General features: G+C 48.2%; 1 protein-coding gene across 1 annotated transcript; it reads right to left on the reverse strand.

The window, feature by feature from the left end:
- Positions 1-2,083: 2,083 nt before the first annotated feature.
- On the reverse strand, positions 2,084-15,829 carry LOC112301697 (opioid growth factor receptor-like protein 1). The gene is given in 8 exon segments (XM_053928202.1): positions 2,084-2,237; positions 3,479-3,594; positions 3,709-3,829; positions 14,073-14,241; positions 14,273-14,913; positions 14,915-15,182; positions 15,185-15,347; positions 15,782-15,829. Coding segments are annotated over 8 exon segments (1,680 nt in total).
- Positions 15,830-17,626: the final 1,797 nt, after the last annotated feature.

Below are 17,626 nucleotides of genomic sequence, written 5' to 3' on the forward strand. Positions count from 1 at the left end.
CAGCTCGGATGCTGTGTGCTCATGGCTGCAGGCCTGCAGGGGGCAGGTGATGTGGGGTGGCCCCTCCTGAAGCCCCTCACTAGCTGGCCCACTGTCCAGCTCCCCCACCAACAGCAACTTCCCGCCAGTTCTGTTTGGGGCACCCAGGAACAGTTTCAGGGACACAGTGACATCCAGTCATGATGGGGCAGCCTGTGCCCCTGGCCACAGGTTTTGCTGAGGTGGCACCTGAGTGGAGATGACCTTCCTCAGCGGTGGTCCTGGTGGTGAGGGCTGAGCAGGGGCCCAAGGGCCTCTAAGCAGTGGTTCTCAGGGAGCTGGAGCTGGACCGAGGCCAGAGTCTTTGGGCATGAGGGGTGGCTCCATCAGGGGGCCAGGTGCCCTGGCCCCTGGGGTGGCCTGGGAGCTGCCCCTCCAGCTGCCGACCTGCCCCGGGGCTGTGCAGGCTCAGCTCAATGGCTTGACAAGTAGGGCTGCCAGATACAGCCAATCAGGCGTGAACTATTGCACGAGACACGTGAATATGGAAAGGTTATTTGTTGTTCATCTGAAATTCAAGTTTAACTGGGTGCACTATTGACAAGGCCTCTGGGTGCAGGGTACTAGGAACGCAGCCTCAGAGTCTGGAGCCTGGGTGGCTCATGAAAAATTAGGTGTTCCTGCAGGCCTCGGTCTCCCCACCTGTCAGGCGTCACTGGACAGACAGCTCCCATATAATTGAGGCGCAAGCAGCTCAGAAACCAGCTCCAGGAGGCCTGAGGGAGCGAGCCAGCCAAACCCCGGAGAGCCCTCCCGGCCACGGCCACCAGAGGGCAGCAGCACCCAGTGCCGAGGGTCCCCTACAGGTCAGGCCCTGGCCAAGTTGTCAGGTCACTCAGTCACTGAGCAAACTCTGACAGAGCCCATTGGGACAGGAGGGCTGTGAGGATGAGAGTGCAGCCTGACGCAGGGAGACCCAGGACCTGCCACATCAGGGTACCCAGGGCTTTGAGGAAGGGGCTCCTGACAGCCTTGTTCCCACACCAGGCTGCTTCCCCTGAAACCCTTCCTGCGTCCCGACAGGGGAATCCCACCCCAGCTCAGCCCTAGCCTCCTGCCTCAGGCCCAGTGAACAGTAGGTGGGTCTCTGCAGCTTGTCTTCTTGCTGCCCCCTGCTGTCGGGAGTGGGTAATGCCCGCCTCCAGTCACCTGCTGAAGTGCCCTCAGACCCTGCAGGCCTGGGCTCTGCTCACAGCCCACCCCACCCTGGCTGTGCAGCAGGTGAGGGCTGGAGAAGCAGAGGGTGCTGCCCTCGCCCATCCCCCCACCCCCAGAGACAGCCCTGATGCCAAGGTCCAGGTCCTTGTCTCCACCCACCTGTTCCAGGGCTGCCTGCTTCACTCCTCTGCATGGCTCTGTCTGAGCTCTTCCCACCCCGGGGATGCCTGACAGGGGCTCCTGGTCCCAGCCCCGGCTCTGCCCCACATGTAGAGGATCCAGGGCCGCTCCCACAGCTTGCTCTGAGGCAGAACATCAGGGCAGATCCTGTCCCAATGGAGGACTTCGCACACCCCAGGGGTTTTGGCACTTCCTTCCCTCCCAGCACCAGCTGGTCAGCGTGGCCATGAGTGTGTGGAGGCCCAGCTACTGCGGGAGCCAGGAGGCTCTGACCTCGGCCAGCACCCCCAAATTCCCGGATCCCAGCACAGGGAGGCTCGGAGAGCACGTGCACCACCTGCCAATCATTTGCCACCTTAGTCCTGTTGCTGAAGACACCCTTGCCTGTCAAACTGCATTGCCCATGAATCACCTGGGCAAGTTCTGATGCTGTGGGTCTGCGATGGGCCTGAGGGTCTGCACTGCCTCCATGGTCCCCCCTGATACCCAAGCTGCTGGGTCACGGGCTACACTCTGAGTATCAGCTTCCAGAGCCAAGTTCCACAGATGTGTTGCCCGTAGCCCATGCTTTAGGGAAAGCTGGTGAAGTGGCTCTGAAACTAGCCTGCAGCAGCCCGAGGGGCGTGTGGGAGGGTCCTGAGCAAAGTCTTCACTGAGGAGAGCAGTTCACGGACTCAGGGACACACACAGGGACTGGGAATCCAGGTTACAGTGCTGTCTCCGGGGTGCCCAGGCCTGCACCTGCTCTCGGTTCCAGGTTCTGCACAGCCACGTCTTGCCCGATGTCCTTGGGTGACAGGGCACTTTGTCTCTGGACCTCTGCCCTCATGGGGACTCTGCCATGAGGTTGAAAGCTGACACTTCAAAAGAAAGGAGGGCCGGGCATGAACGGCTCCTGACTGCATAGCAGGTCGAGTGGCCAGGCACCGGCCCCCGGGGGCCTCTCTCAGCAAAAGTCAGGCTGCAGGGGTCAGAGCACCCAGGGCGGGGGGGTGCGTCTCGGCATCACCCCTCCACTTCAGAGTTATCTCTCCTTCTCCAACACTGTCTGCACGCTGGGTGGGAGGTACGGAAAACCTCTGCACTTCCCCGTCAAGGCCTGGACAGGATCTGGGGAGTGCTTGGTGATGGCCTCTCCTGAGGCCTGGCCTGCGTAGGCAGGTGGAAGGGCCATTGTACCCAAGAGTGGAGCCCGGTGGCACATTGCCTTCTCTGAAACAGCTTCAGCTCAACCCCTGAGACCAGTTTCTTAGGTGAAGATGAGGAAAAGGAGACTCAGGAGTGGGGAAACTGTTCGGAAGGGAGGCCATCTCCAAGACTTTCTCCGGGCCCTGTCAGCGTGGATGTTTGGGCTTCAGTGTTGAGAGGGCAACTGGACCAAATGCTCCACTTAGAGGAGGGCTGGCCCAGGCCCAGGGCTCGCCCGGTGGGTGTCAGGGATGCCTGGGCTTCCTCTGAGCCTCAGAGTCCACGTCTGTAAAACCTCTCTGAGAATTAGGGCATGAAGTCAACGCACACAGGTCCCGGTACAGGTGCGACAGCCAGCCACTTAGAGAGAGGGCTTCACACACTGTCCTCCATTTCCTTTCTAACTGCTCCCCAGGGTGCAAAGCCCGAAGGACCTCTTCCCCACACGATACAGCCTGGTAGAACCACAGCCTGGAGGGGCCCCTCCTCACCTCCCCACTGCCCCCTGCTGCCCTCGCAGGCTGAGGGAAAGGTCGTGGCTCCACCTGGCCCGCTACTGCTCCCCCTGGAATGGCAATGGTGAAGAGAGGGCCAGAGCAACTACACATGGTGTGCCGTCCCCCGGAGAGGATGCAGGGGCTGCCGGCCCCGACTTCTCAGGCTTCTCAGATCTCAGTCCCAAACCCCATCTCTAGTCCTGCCCTTGACCCAGGGCTGGGCATCTGTTCCAGGCAGGCCAGTGGCAGTGCTGGCCCTGAGTGCCCTGTCTGATTGGTCCACGGATTTATCACCTTTGGTTCCCCAAGTCCCCATAGAGTGACAGGGACACAAGACAACCAAGATGGTTGCGATCAAAGTTCACGGGCTGTTAGGAGGCCATGGAGCCAAAGTGACTGGGTTTAGCAGCACTGACATGACGCCCAAGGGCCAGCAGAGCAGGACGGCTGTGACAAGGGTCAGGGGGGCCCTGCAGAACTGCTGACGACTCTCGAAGCACTTGAGGTCAGCAGAGCCGTGGAAGGTCTGGCGCTGAAAAGAGGGGCCTGGTGGAAAGTCTTCATTCAGAGTGCTGGACCCCTAGGGGGCACCCCCTCCACCCAGCCAGCAGACCACCCTCTCCATCCATTACCAGAGTGTTCCCACCTCCCTGAGGCAGCCCTTGAGCCGGACTGTGGTTGTTGTTACTGCGGCTTCCTCCTGCTGCAAGCAGCTGCCACCATCCTGCAGGTGGCGTCTCACTGGAATTTGCCCCCAGACCACCAGCCTGGGGGTGGTGTGCCAGGGGCAAGGCAATTTCAGACACACCCCGCGTCCCTGTCATCACCCCACGTCCCCTCCAGACATCGACTGGGGTCCCAGGCAGCCCCACTCCCCAGCTTCCTGGCTGGGAGACGTCGGGCAAGTTACCTAAGCTCTCTGTGAACTAAACCACGCAACTCCTGCCTTGCAATCCCTGTTGAGAGGCTGAGCAATAGTGTCTGTACAGATCCTCAGAAATAGGAGGCGATGCTTCCTCACCCAGCAGATGGCTTAACTAAGAACCGAAAGGCTCCCAGACTGGCCTCAGACTCACCCTGACCCACCCTAATGGGTGTCCTCTGAATTATCTCCACCCTGTAGTGAATCCTGCCTCGAGGCCCGTTGGGATCTGTGGGTGAAACCAGGGGCTGCTCTGGGGGCAGACAGGGACAGAAGCTGCCCGGGCCCGGCCACCAATGCTGAGGGGGACAGGACCAGGCTGCCCGACCCCGGGGCAGAGGAGGAGTGTCTGGTGTTCCAGCCTGGGTTGCCCCCGGGACTGGCTCACTGGTAAATGTTGTAGGAACAAAAGAAACCCATCGAGAAAATGAAAGAGCAACCCACTGAATGGGAGAACATATTTGCCAGTAATACATCTGATGAGGGGTTAATATCCCAAATTTATAAAGAACACATACAAGTCAACACCAAAAAAGACAAGCAATCCAACTAAAAAATGGGCTAGGACCTGCATAGTCGTTTCTCCAAAGAGGATGTAGAGATAACCAGTAGTCATATGAAAAGATAATGTCACTACTCATCAGAGAAATGCATATTGAAACCACATTGGAACATCACTACCACCTGTCAGAATGGCTATCACCAATAAATCAACAACAGGTGCTGGTGAGGATGTGGACAAAGGGGAACCCTCATGAACTGTTTGTGGGAATGCTGATTGGTGCAGCCACTGTGGGGAAAAGTATGGAGGTTTCTCATAAATATTAAAAATGGTGCTGTGTTATGACCTAGCGGTTCCACTTTTGTGTATATATCTGAAGAAAGCGAAAACACTAATTTGGGATAATATATGCGCCCTCTGTTCATTTGCCATTATTTGCCATAGCCAAGCTGTGGAAGCAACCCAGGTGCCCATCAACAGTCGAGTGGTTTAAAACGTGGTGGTACTTATATACAATGACTATTACTCAGCCACAGAAAAGAATGATGTCATGTGCACATTTCTGTCACATGGATGGACCTGGAGGGTAGGTAGTAGGCATAGTGAGTAAGTCAGTCAGAGAGAGACAAACAGTCCGTCTTTGTCTTGAGGCAGTAGTCCGTTTTGTCTGGTTGCTTAGCAGACCCCCTACCCCGTATCGTGAAAGTGGGCACGTAGTACCTACCAGACAGAAGCTGATAGATAAGGAAGAAAGAAATCACTGGTGTGTCCAGTTTAAACACCTTTTTAATTTTACACTTTGTTGATCTGAAGATCTGTCCCTTAGCACAATGTATTCCTGTAAATGGTTAAGATTACCATGAATGTTTGTGCTTACACAGACTTAACATGTGGTGTGAGAGGCATCCAAAATACACCCCACCTCAATCTGATGTCTGATTTTGCTAATTCACGATACCAAAGTGAAATCACAGCCACCGAATATGCAAACGTTCTTATTGATGTGATGAGATTTTTTTTCTATGCCGAACAGTTGTATTTTTCATTTTCCAGAAGAGAATCCCTTGTAATACTTTTAAAAAACTATTCAAAGTTTATTTAAATTGTTCATGGAACAGAGTGTTGACATCCTCAACATTCATAAATACGCTTGTAGAAAACCGACGGGCCTGAGAGGAGCGCAGCAAGCCCGAGGGGTCTCCACTCCCACCTCCTTCTCACACTCAGACCTCACGTCACTTCCTGCACCAAAGGCCCTCTTGCCTGTCCCAAGCCTCCCTGTGGTGCCTAGTCCCACATGCAAAACCTCTGTGACACCACACAGAGAGACAGTTCTCGAAGGCTCAGCCCTGGAGAAAGAGCCCTTGGCAGGACAGCAGAGCAGCCTTTGTGAGATGCTGATGCTTTATCAGGTACCTCCCCTCTCTCCTGAAGAACATCCTCCTGTGGACTGGCCGCTTTTGGTCCATGTTACATGTGCTTTATTTTCACCTTCTTCATCCCAAGTATGATCATTACTCAGGCCTGTATCCACCTGCATTGTCTTGCTCCTGCCATTCTGTTCACACCTGAACTTCCTGAATGTTCTCTGCAATATCCTTCCCTACTTCACCTGCCGCTCATTTCTCCACTCAGGGCGAGGTGCCCTCAGGCTCCCCATTCTCTCTCCTGCCCTGCTGGGGCAGAGTTTACAACAAACCACTTCGTGCCCAGGCCAGTGACAACCCTCTGTCGGCCCTGCTGGCGTTTCGGGAGCATCTGACGCTGAAGCATCATCCTGCACTGAAGCCTGACCATTACCTGGCTTCTCTGTCCTCACCACCTTCTGAGTTCCTCCTGCCCTCTTTCCTTTGTCGACCATCCCGCCCCGTCTTGTCTCAGGGGGTCTTGCGGTCCCTCAGAATTCTGAGCCAGGCGCCACACTTCGTCCTCTGCACGTACAGTCTCAACCCCCCAAATTGTTCTAAATGTCATCTCTGCAATTATGACTTCATATGCACGTCGTTACTCGGTCCCATCTCCAAACACGAGGCCTCTGTTTTACCTGCTCCCTAGGAGACCTGCCCTTTACATGTCCACAAAGGATGACCATGCACCTACCTGGCTAATGCAGGCGGCTCCTGGGGAGGCGGGCTCAGCACTGCTTGCTCTGGAAGCTCTCGCTGACCCTACAAGAGTTACATGCCCCAGGACCCCCTGCTGGTGTCTTATGCATGAGCATGGCTTTAACGGAGGGAGGGCTCAGTGACCACCAGCCTGGAAGAGGCGCTGTGGCAGCAGGCAATGGGTCTGCCTTGTGCCTTGTATCTGGCACCCACGGGTGGGGTCCCGTGAACACGTTTCAGTAACGTGACCTTAAAGAAAAATTAACCAGTATTCTCATGGAGTCAGGAGAGGGTGTCCAACACGGCAATACTGTCCATTAGAAACGTAATCTTGAAATTCCCGTGTTTTCCCTTTCCATTAAGTCAAAACAGTAACATTAAATTCCTGTTTTTATATGTTTTTTAAAAAGATTTTATTAATTTTTAGACAGAGGTAAGGGAGGGAGAAAGAAAGAGAGGGAAACATCAATGTGTGGTTGCCTCTGGCGCGCCCCCTACTGGCACAACCCAGGCATGTGCCCTGACTGGGAATCCAACCTGCCACCCTTTGGTTCCCACTCCCATGCTCAAGCCACTGAGCTGCACCAGCCAGGGCTAAATTTCTGTTTCGGTATAAGTAAGATACACTTTAAATAAGGTTGAACTTTCATACATGCTGCTTCAAAGGTCTGAGTGTTAAAATTAAAATTTTTAAATTTTATATTGACATTTATTTAATATTAAAGTATTTACATACTTTAAAGTTTAATACAATGACATTTTAACATTAAAATATTTTTAAATTTTACATTTGATATTTATATTGAATCTTAAAATATTTTAATAATTTAAAAAGTTGAAGGAAATGCTCTTTTGATGATCTCCCTCTTGAGTTATCCTTTGCTCCACTGGTGTAACGTTGTAATGTTGAAAAATCACCATAAAAGTCTAAAATCCTGTACAGAGGTCTCTTCCTGCACTCCGGCCCTGGTGGCCGCACCCCAGTTCACTTCTGCAGTGGCCCCAACAAGGCCCAGTCCTGCCCTACCCTTTCGGCGCTCCAGTCTCTGAGTCCTTGGGCATCTCCTGCAGAAACAGTCCAGAATCTGTAAAGTGAACCAAACACGCTGACTCCCAGCTTCAAAGCCCTCAGTAAAGGATTCTTTGTAAAAATGGCTTCGCTGGAGTTTTTGTGCACAGTAAAGCTGAAAACTCGGGGGAAAGCGCAGAAAAGGCAAGGTTCTCTGCTCAGTACCTAAGGGAAGTGCCCTGGCAAGGCCCGGGCAGAGCTCGGGGTTCAGCAGGCAGGGCCGCCAGAGGAAGGTGTTTTGCTCAGTATTACAGCAGCTGGAAGTTGCTCGGTGGGGCCACGACTTGACATGAAGGTGGATCTGTCCTGAGACCCAACCCTGAAAAAGAAGCTTGCAGGGAACCAGCTGCAGAAACTTCGTGTTAATCAAGCCCGCGACGCCCCCTGGCGGCCGTCCCCTGAATCACCGGCGTGCTCAAGGCCGAGACCTAGTCCTGGCTGGTGGCTGGAGTGATGCTGCCCTGCTCCATTGCTGCCGGCTCCCTTGGCGAGGCTGTTCTTTGGAGCCACAGCAGAAACAACGGGAGAATCTCTAATTTTTGTAGACGGTTGAAGAAGATTCCCCCTCCGTCATGCCTACATGACAAAAACGACTTGAAATTTCCTTGGAAAGGAGGGGCTGTCTCCCACAGGCAAAAGACACAACGCACCTGCTTCCACCATGCGATGCTCCAGCAGATCTTCCAACTCTTCACAGCAGGACACAGCCGTGCACACGGAACCGCTCCCTCCTCTGCCAGCTGCTCGGGAGCCTGGTCACAGCCTAGAACACCTGGATCAGATGGAAGTCCCTGCTTGGGAATTCTTGTCCCTGCTTGGGAATTCTTGTCCCTGCTTGGGAGTTCTTGTCCGGAAGTCTGTGCAAAGGATCCATCACCACCACAAAGAGCAGAAATACAGCCCCTGGGCCTGGGAGGTTGTCAGAGTCGGAGCTGAAGAATGCCCTCCCCTCAGGAAACAATCTTCAAAGAAAAGTCTGAAATGAACAAGAAAGTGACATTCATAACTCTCTGTATGCTAAGCCCCAGGTCGACTCACATTTCTGCATAGGCTGAGAAACACATGAAATCAAAATCGTGGGGTTATTTAAAAAATACATAGTAAGTCATGAATTTACAAAATCATGATTAGACAGAAGAACATGACCTACTTTCTTAAGTAATTTAATGACAATTTGCTTTACCTTTTTACGTTTTTGGAGGAGTTCAGGGAGAAGCACAGGTTTGAAAGGCGATAGTCAATCAAAGAAAGATACATCAAAGTTAAGAGTTGCAGGCTTTTCTCCTACTAAACTGGTCCTCTGAGAAGAAGTAGTCGAAAAGAAAAAGATACAGGATAAAAGTGTATTAAAATATTACCCACAAATTCTAGACAGCCTACTAAAGCATTGGTGAGGTCTTCTGGGGCAAAGATTCAAGAAATCCTCGCAAACTGATACCTTTCCCTGCTATCTGAGAAATTCACACAACACACACAGACAGTGGATGGAACTGAGCTGATTCCTTTCACCTCAGCACCTCACCTACATCTTCACTGTGACAGTGGTGTTGGCTCAGGGCCCCAATATCTAATCTCCATCAGGACTCACAGAAGCAGCCCTGCCTACGGGGATTTGAAAAACAAACACTTTCCACTCAACTATTGCTCTATCCCTTTGACTTTGTACTCTGAGTAGCAACCTTGAAGCTGAACCCACAACAGAACCAGAGCACCTGTGCAGGTGGGCAGCACGATGGGTGGGGGAAGGCATTGTACAAGGGGGTAAATGCCATCAGTAAAGCAGGGACTGAAGAGAGGGTGGGAGGAAGAGTACCAGGTGCCACAATCAGCCAATAAATAGCGTGTGTCTTTCCCCCCTCAGGCTGGATGACCCCTCTGGGGAATTTCTACCCACTGCTCCTTGCTGCCAGAATTTAAATCAGTTACAACTGCGACCCAAGTGCTGAACGTATTCCATATTTCCCAGGACTGTTTTTAATTCTATAGGTCCTCAGCTTTTGGTAGGGATTTTCTGACTAGTGGTGGAACTGTTCTTTGAGTCTTAGTAGACAAGTACTATTCTGAGATTTATATAGAAAACATGTAAGGATTTAAATTCCAGAATAAATGAAATCAAGAAGTTTGATAAGAATTTCATAAATGAAAATGCAAATTTGATAACAAAAATAGGAAACATGTCTTGTAAATTTTAATACAAGGTTAGGGCAAACATCAGTTACATAAATACATAACTATGATAAGATGAACATAATTAATAAACAAACGATGAATAAATAACATCAGGGCAGTCGCCTCTCTTAGGGCCTGATTTCCCAGGAACTGAACTTTGTAACATTTTCTTGCTTAATACTCTGATAAAAGGTTTGCTGAATTGAATTCAGTAAATTCTGTGGCTGAAGCAGGAAGAAGAGCCATCTCCCACGGCCTCGGTCCCACGAGCCAGGGCACATTCCCTGGTGAGAACTGTGTCAAGGAGACTCCAGGTCTCGGTCCTCAGTTTTTAGCCTTTCTTACAACATTGTCACTGAAGAGGAGCATCTCATGACTGTCATTCAGACAACTTCCCAGGCAGATTTGTAACTGAGAAAACAGGGTCCCATTCTTGTGGCGCCTTGGTGTATGACCCAACAATTAGTACTGGAAGAAACAGGCTTTTATTTACAATATTCCAACCTTGCAGGAGCTGGAAACACTTCAGCTTGAAGCCCTGTTTTTCCTGAGACCCAGCCTCTCCTTGCTCCCCAAAAGGCTATAAGCCAAAGCCAAGCCCAGTAGTTCCCCATCTCCTTATCTGTGCTTACCCTGGCTGTGCAAACAACCTCGCAGCAGCTCTCTCCTTCAGGATCTGGGGAACGTTGCCCTCCACCTCCGCCTAGGAAAGTATGTGCTGTGTTGCATTGGATCATGGTGGAGTCCAGGAAAGGCACAAGTCCTAAAAGAGGGGCCTCTCTGCTGCATAGAACTCCATTGTGTAAATAGACCATAGTTTTTTGATCCACTCATTTGCTGATGGGCACTTTGCGGCAGCATGGATGGAACTGGAGAGCATTATTCTAAGTGAAATAAGCCAGACGGTGAGGGACAAATACCATATGATCTCACCTTTTACTGGAGCATAATCAACAGAAGAAAAAAGCAAACAAAATATCACCTGAGACATTGAGGTTAGGAACAATCTAGCAATAGCCAGGGGGGAGTGGGGAGGGGACAGTGAGGAGAGGGGATTACAGGAACTACTATAAAGGACACATGGACAAAATCAAGAGGGAGAGTGGAGGTGGGGGAGGGAGGGGGGTTCAGCTGGGGTGGGGTGGAGGGATGGGGAGAAAAGGCATACAACTGTAATTGAATAACAATAAAATTTTTTTAAAAATTAAAAAAAAAGACAATTAAGGAAAGAAAAAAAAAGAGTGGCCTCCCCGTGTGTCCTGAGTTCCAAGAGTCCAGATAGAGTTCAGGTCTGCAAGGCATGGTCCTTGATGGCTACTGAGTCGGCTAGGGTGGGCACACTCCAAGCAGCAGCATGCCATTCTCTCCCTTACTACACCAGGCCAACGGCTGGATCCTGACTGCAAGCCTAGCTGCTACATCATGGCTCCTTCTCTTCGACACTCACTCTGCCCACATGGCTCCTATCTCGACACTGGCAGTGTGGTTGAATCTTCCTCACGTGGCTGCCCTCTTTACTACAGACCAGCACAGCTGCTACCTCCTCCCTCAGCCTTCGTGGTGGACCAGCCTCTCTCCTTGCCCGCCCTTTGTTTAAATCCTGGCCTGGAGCTTCCTATAGGACCTCCTACGCAGCTCCTCCCACGATGAGCTACATTTGCCAGTTTCCTGTGTCATTTACATTCTCTTAGCTGCCACCTTGACTGACTCAGTGATGCAGAGGAAACCTCCTCCTTGCCTTTCTCACAGGTGCTATACGAACCCCTGGCTTTGTCACAAGTCACCATATATTCTGGAAGGCCTGTACGCACCTTTAGCCCCCGGGCGATAGCACAGCTACTAGCTAACCATCAGCTTGCCATTGTTATAAAAAGCATTTTAAGCCATATCATCCCCCAACCCATGGTCTGTGGAGTGGGGACATGCTCTATATTGGGGTCCTTTGGCTTTACACCCTGTTTCACCATCACTGTGTTTCTTCTCCTACAGGTAGAGACTGATGCCCTAGAAGTAGCTCCCAGAGCAGGGAAGTTCCTGCCTCTCCTATCTCTTCCCAGAGCAGTGATCCAGTGTCCCAGCTGCCGACCGAGTCCCACAAGCAGCTGGCTCAGGAGGGTCATGTCTCAGGTGGCAGAGGCGCCCTCTGTGAGCACAGGTGGAGACCTGCTGCTGGGTCCTGTACAGGACAGGGAGGGCCTGGGCCTGAGGGACTGGCTGCCACCCACTGGCACCCCAGGAATCCAAAGTCTTTTCCGCCATTCAGACAGAAGAATGGGGACCTTCTCCTCACTGGGCTCAGAAGCAGCCAGTTCCCCCTGCTGAGCAGGACCTGGTTGTGAAGCAGGTCATGGTGTTACCGGACAGGGGCCGGGCCCTGAGTGGGTCTGCCTAGCTGTAGAGAAAAGGGGGTTTGGGGACAGATTCAGGGAATTAGCCTGGGACCAGCTGCCAGATGCCCATTGCCTCAGAGTTTAGGAGACTGTGCCTGTGAAGAAAGAAGTGGGGGCAGGGGATATATCAGAAAAAGTATTACTAAGAACAGTGTCAGAAACTTTATTGTTCATGTTTTCTTTTAGTTTAATGGATTTGGGTCTTACATTTAAGTCTTTAATTTATTTTGAATTTATTATTGTATATGGTGTAAGTAGGTGGCCTCGTTTCATTTTTTCCATGTGTCTGTCCTGTTCTCCTAACATTTATTGAATCTACTGTCTTTACTCCACTGTATATTTTACTCTCCTTTGTCATAGATTAACTGATCACATCAGCATAGGCTAACTTCTGGGCTCTCTGTTCTGTTCTATTGATGGATGTGTCTGTTTTCATGCCAGCACCGTATCGAGTACAGCAATACCTCCAACTTTGTTTTTTTCTCAAGGTTTCAGCGGCCATTCAGGGCCTTCTGTGAAAAATACCGTTGGTATTTTGACAGTAATTGCATTGAATATATAGATTGCTTTGGGTAGTATGGACATTTAAATAATTCTTCATACTCATGAGCGCAGTACATGCTTCATTTATTTGTATCTTTATTTTCTTTCTTTAGTGTCTTACAATTGTTTCAGTACAGGTCTTTTACCTCTGTGAATAATGGATAATTTACTCCTGGGTATTTTATTTTCTTATGCAATTGTAAATGAGATTGTTTTCTTAATTTCTGTTTCTGATAGTTTGTTATTGGTATATAAAATGCAACCAATTTCTGAATATTAATTTTATATTTTGCTATTTTACTAAATTCATTTATTAGTTTTAACATTTTTGGAGGAAATTTAAGGTTCTTTCTATAGGATCATGTCATCTGCAAATAATGTCAATTTATTTCATTCTTTCCAATTTGAGTGCCTTTTATTTCTTTTCTCTGATTGCTGTGGCTTGGCCTTTTATACTACGTTGAGTAAAAGTGGTTGAGATGAACCTCCTTGTCTTGATCCTGATACTAAGGAGAACACTTTTAGCTTCTCCACAATGAATATGATGTTGGCTGTGGGTTTGTCATACAAGGCCTTTATTATGTTCAGGTATGTTTCCTCTACTCCCATTGATCTGAGAGCTTTTATCATAAATGGGGGCTGGATTTCATCAAAAGCTTTTTCTGCATTTATTGACATGCTCATATCATTTTTTACTTAATTTTGCTTATGTGGTTTATTACATAAATTGATTTGCAGATAGTGAATGAACCAACTTGCATCCCAACAATAAATCCCACTTGATCATGGTGTATGATTTTTATAATGTATTGCTGAATTGCATTTGCTAATTTTTTGTTGAAGAGTTTTACATCTGTCTTTATCAGTGATACTGGCCTATAACTTTTTTTTGGTAAAGTTATTTGTCTGGTTTTGGAACCAGGGTAATGCTGGCCTTGCAAAATGCACTTTGGAGCTTTGTCTTCTCTTGGATTTTTTAGGAATAGTTTAAGGATAGGTGTTAATTCTTCTTTGAATGTTTGCTAAAATTTCCCTGTTTAGCTATCTGGTCCAAGGAGTTTGTTTTGAGGGTTTTTTTGTTTGGTTGGTTGGTTTTTTAAACTCACATCCTAAAAGTGTTACAGAATACATTCCTATTAAACATCTTATTAAACTTACTGCCATCCAAAATAAAAAATAACAAAATACTCACAACAGAAATAAAACCAGATGGCTAAAATTTGAAATGCGGCCTCAGTTCTTTAGGGTAAACTAGATAGCAGTTTTCTCCTCCCTTACCAAAACTGGTTTGTGGGCTTCTGATAATTCACTGTGACAGTAAAACGTGATGGGAACTGGCATTGACAGGATTTTCAAAGTCTTCATTATGACTTTTCACCTGCGTCATCGTTTTCAGCAGGCGAGGCACTCGTTTTCTCTCTGCGGGACAGTTTTCTGTGCTTCCCTGAGTATGCGCAGGCTCTGCATCACCGTCCTTCTCTCTGTTCCCCCGCCCGACCGCTGGTCCTACCGCTCTGTGATGGGCCTGTGTCTTCTCCAGGCTCTCTAGGGGCCACTTTTTTTTTTTCTTCAGCTGTTTTGCTATCTACATGGGCGGCTGAGGAAGAGTTTTTAGAGTCCTTAGTTTTTTTGTGCTTAGAAGTTTGACTGTGGTGGCTGGAGCGGGAGGGGCAGGGATTTTCTGGTCTTTGCGCCCCTCTGTCTGTTCTTCCCTGGGCCCAGACAGAATTCTGCGAAGGCGTGTGGTGCTTCCAGGCGAACCCTAGGAGCTTTCTCCCGTCTCTTGCTGTATCAACAAAATACTCCAGAGCGCTCCGTCTAATATTGGGAACAGTATTTTCCACAAGAGCTTCATGAAGAATCGGTTTTACAAGAGGAGATTTAAAACTTTGGCGCGCAGGCCCACCGGGCCTTGGAGGAGGACGGGGGGCTCTCGTACAGCTGCGTTGGGACACGTTCAGACTCTGAAACCTTTCCTTCCGGTAAACAGCCCAAGCGACATTTCCAGTTTTATCAATTAGTTTTATTCTAAAAAATGCTAACGTCATTTTATAAACCAGGAGAAATCTTCTAATTGCACCCTTTGTTTTTTTTAAGTTCTCAATTTCATTTGCCGTTAGTTCTTTGGCATGAAAGTTCGAGCCTCCTTCTCCATCCTTTCCACTTGCTTACACCTTCTTCGACGGAAACGCTATCTGGATTAAAAGGAATTTTAGTCGCATGAAAACGAAGGTTGCTCAAGTCATTTTGATATGGGGTATCCTTGAAGTTCTGTGTGTACTGGGGTCGGTATTTGTACGAACGCCTCCTGGCATAAAAACTTCGCTTCGGTTTGGCGGTGGTGGAGTCAGCACCCTGCGACCTCATCCAGAGTGGGACTGGCGTGGGGCCTGTCGCTAGCTCTCCCGGAGGCTGCGCAGCTGCTCCGGTGTCTGCCCTGTCCTTGCCTCTGCCTCCTGCCCAGGTTCCTCGGGCTCTGGCTCCGAGTCCATCCGCCAGCTAGAGCTGCAGCCCTCTTCTGTGGTGGGCTCACAGAAGCTGACACCAGCAAGTAGGTTGCCCACTGAAGAGGTGGCAGTGGGCGGCTGGGTGGCAGTGGGGGCGGGGGATGCGAGGGGACGTGGGGGGGTGCAGGGGTGCAGGCTTCAGCTATATTCTGGGGCCAGACGAAAGGTTATCATCAGTCTTGTTTATCTTTTCAAAGAACCAGCTCTTGGTTTAATTGATCGTTTTGGTTTTACAGCCTCTCTTTGGCTTATTTCTGCTGATATGTATTATTCCCATCCTTCTAGTCACTTTGAGCTTTGATTATTGTTCTTTTTCTAGTTCTTCTAGGTGTACTGTTATTTTGTTTATTTCAGATTTTTTCTTCCTTCTTGAAGTAGCCCTATATTGCTATATATGTCCCTCTTAGGACTGCTGTTGCTGCGTCCCATAGATTTGGGGTCATTGTGTTTTCATTTTCTTTTTTTCCTTTGAGAGTTATTTATTGATTGATTTGAGAGAGAGAGACAAATACCTGTTTGGTGTTCCCCTTATCCGTGCACTCATTGGGTAATTCTTGCATGTGCCCGGACTGGGGTCACACCCACGACCGCTGCTTATCAGAGGGTGCTCAAGGCAACTGAGCTGCCTGGTCAGGGGTGCTCTCATTGTCTTTGGGCTCAAGGCATCTTGATTTCTTTCCTGATCTCACTGATAACTCATTCATTGGTTTACTGCCACATCATTTAGCTTACATGTGTTTATGTGTTTTTCAGGGGTTTTTTCCATGTAATTGATTTCTAGTTTCATATATTTGTGGTTGAAGAAGATGCTTGATATGACTTTAATCTTCTTAAATTTATTCAGATTTGTTTAGTTTCCTAACATTTGGTATATCAGAGAAAATATTCCATGTGCTTCTAAAAATAATGTTTATTCTGCTACTTTGAGGTGAAATTCTTTAAAAATATCAATTAAATTTATCTGGTCTAATGTGCAATTTAAGGCTGCTTTTTCTTGTTGAATTTCTGTTTGAAAGATCTATCCATTGATGTCAATGGGGTGTTAAAGGCCCCAACTATGAGTGTGTTACTATTGATCTCTCCCTTTACGTCCGTCAATATCTGCTTTATAGATTTAGGTACTTCTATGTTGGTAAATTTGGGTTTACAACGGTTATATCCTCTTGTTGGATTGACTCCCTTATTACAATGAAATGTTTCTTTGTTTCTTATTATAGCCTTCTCTGCTACCCCAGCTGTTTTTTTGTTTCCATTTACATGAAATCTCTTTTTTCTTCTTTTTACTTTCAGTCTGTGTGTCTTTCATCTGAAGTGGGTCTCTTGTATAGAGCATAGGTAAGGGTCTTGTTTTCTTATTCAGCTACTCTATGGCTTTTGATAGGAGAATTTAATCCATATACATTTAAAGTAATTATTGATAGGTACACTCCTATTGACATTTTATTATTCATATTTATGTTCTGTTTTTTCTTCTTTTACTTAAAGAAGTACCTTTAACATTTCTTGTAATACTGCTTTGGTAGTGAACTTTTTAGTGGGTTTTTTTTTTGTCTGAAATCTTATTTCTTCTTCACTTTTAATTCATAGCCTTTCTGGGTAGAGTAGTCTTGGTTATAGGTTCTTGCTTTTCATCACTTTAAATATTTTGTTCCAATCTCTTTTGGCCTGCACAGTTTCTGTTGAGAAATCAGCTGACAGTCTTATGGGAACTCCCTTGTAGGTAGCTAAGTGCTTTTCTCTTGTTGTTTTTAAGATTCTCTCTTTGTCTTTAGCCTTTGCCATTTTAATTATGATGTGTCTTGGGGTGGGCTTCTTTTGGTTCACTTTCTGAGATGCTACATTCTTTGGGCTTGTATGTCTATTTTCTGAACCAGTTTAGGGAAGTTTTCAGTCATTATTTCTTCAAATGAGTTCTCAATTTCTTACTCTTGCACTTCTTCTGGTACCCTTGTGATGTGAATGTTCTTATGCTTGATGTTGTCCCAGAGTCCCTTAAACTATCCTCATTTTTTGTTTGTTTTATATTTTCTAAAAATATTTTATTTATTTATTTTTAGGGAGAGGATGAGGGAGAGAGAAAGGAGGAGAGAAACATTGATGTGTGAGAGAAACATCAGTTGGCTGCCTCTTGCATGCTGCCAACTAAGCACCTGTTGGCCGGTCACAAACCAGGCATGTGCCCTGACTGGGAATCAAACTGGCAACCTTCCAGTTTGTAGGCCAGTGCTCAACCCACTAAGCCACAACAGCCAGGGCTGGTTTTTTTTCCTTTTGTTGTTCTGATTGGGTGTTTTCTGCTACCTTTTCTTTGAAATTGTTGAATCAGTTCTCTGCTTCATCTAATCTGCTTTTGATCC

Source organism: Desmodus rotundus, chromosome 7, assembly GCF_022682495.2.
Source record: "Desmodus rotundus isolate HL8 chromosome 7, HLdesRot8A.1, whole genome shotgun sequence".
In the NCBI taxonomy this organism is placed as follows: Eukaryota; Metazoa; Chordata; class Mammalia; order Chiroptera; family Phyllostomidae; genus Desmodus; species Desmodus rotundus.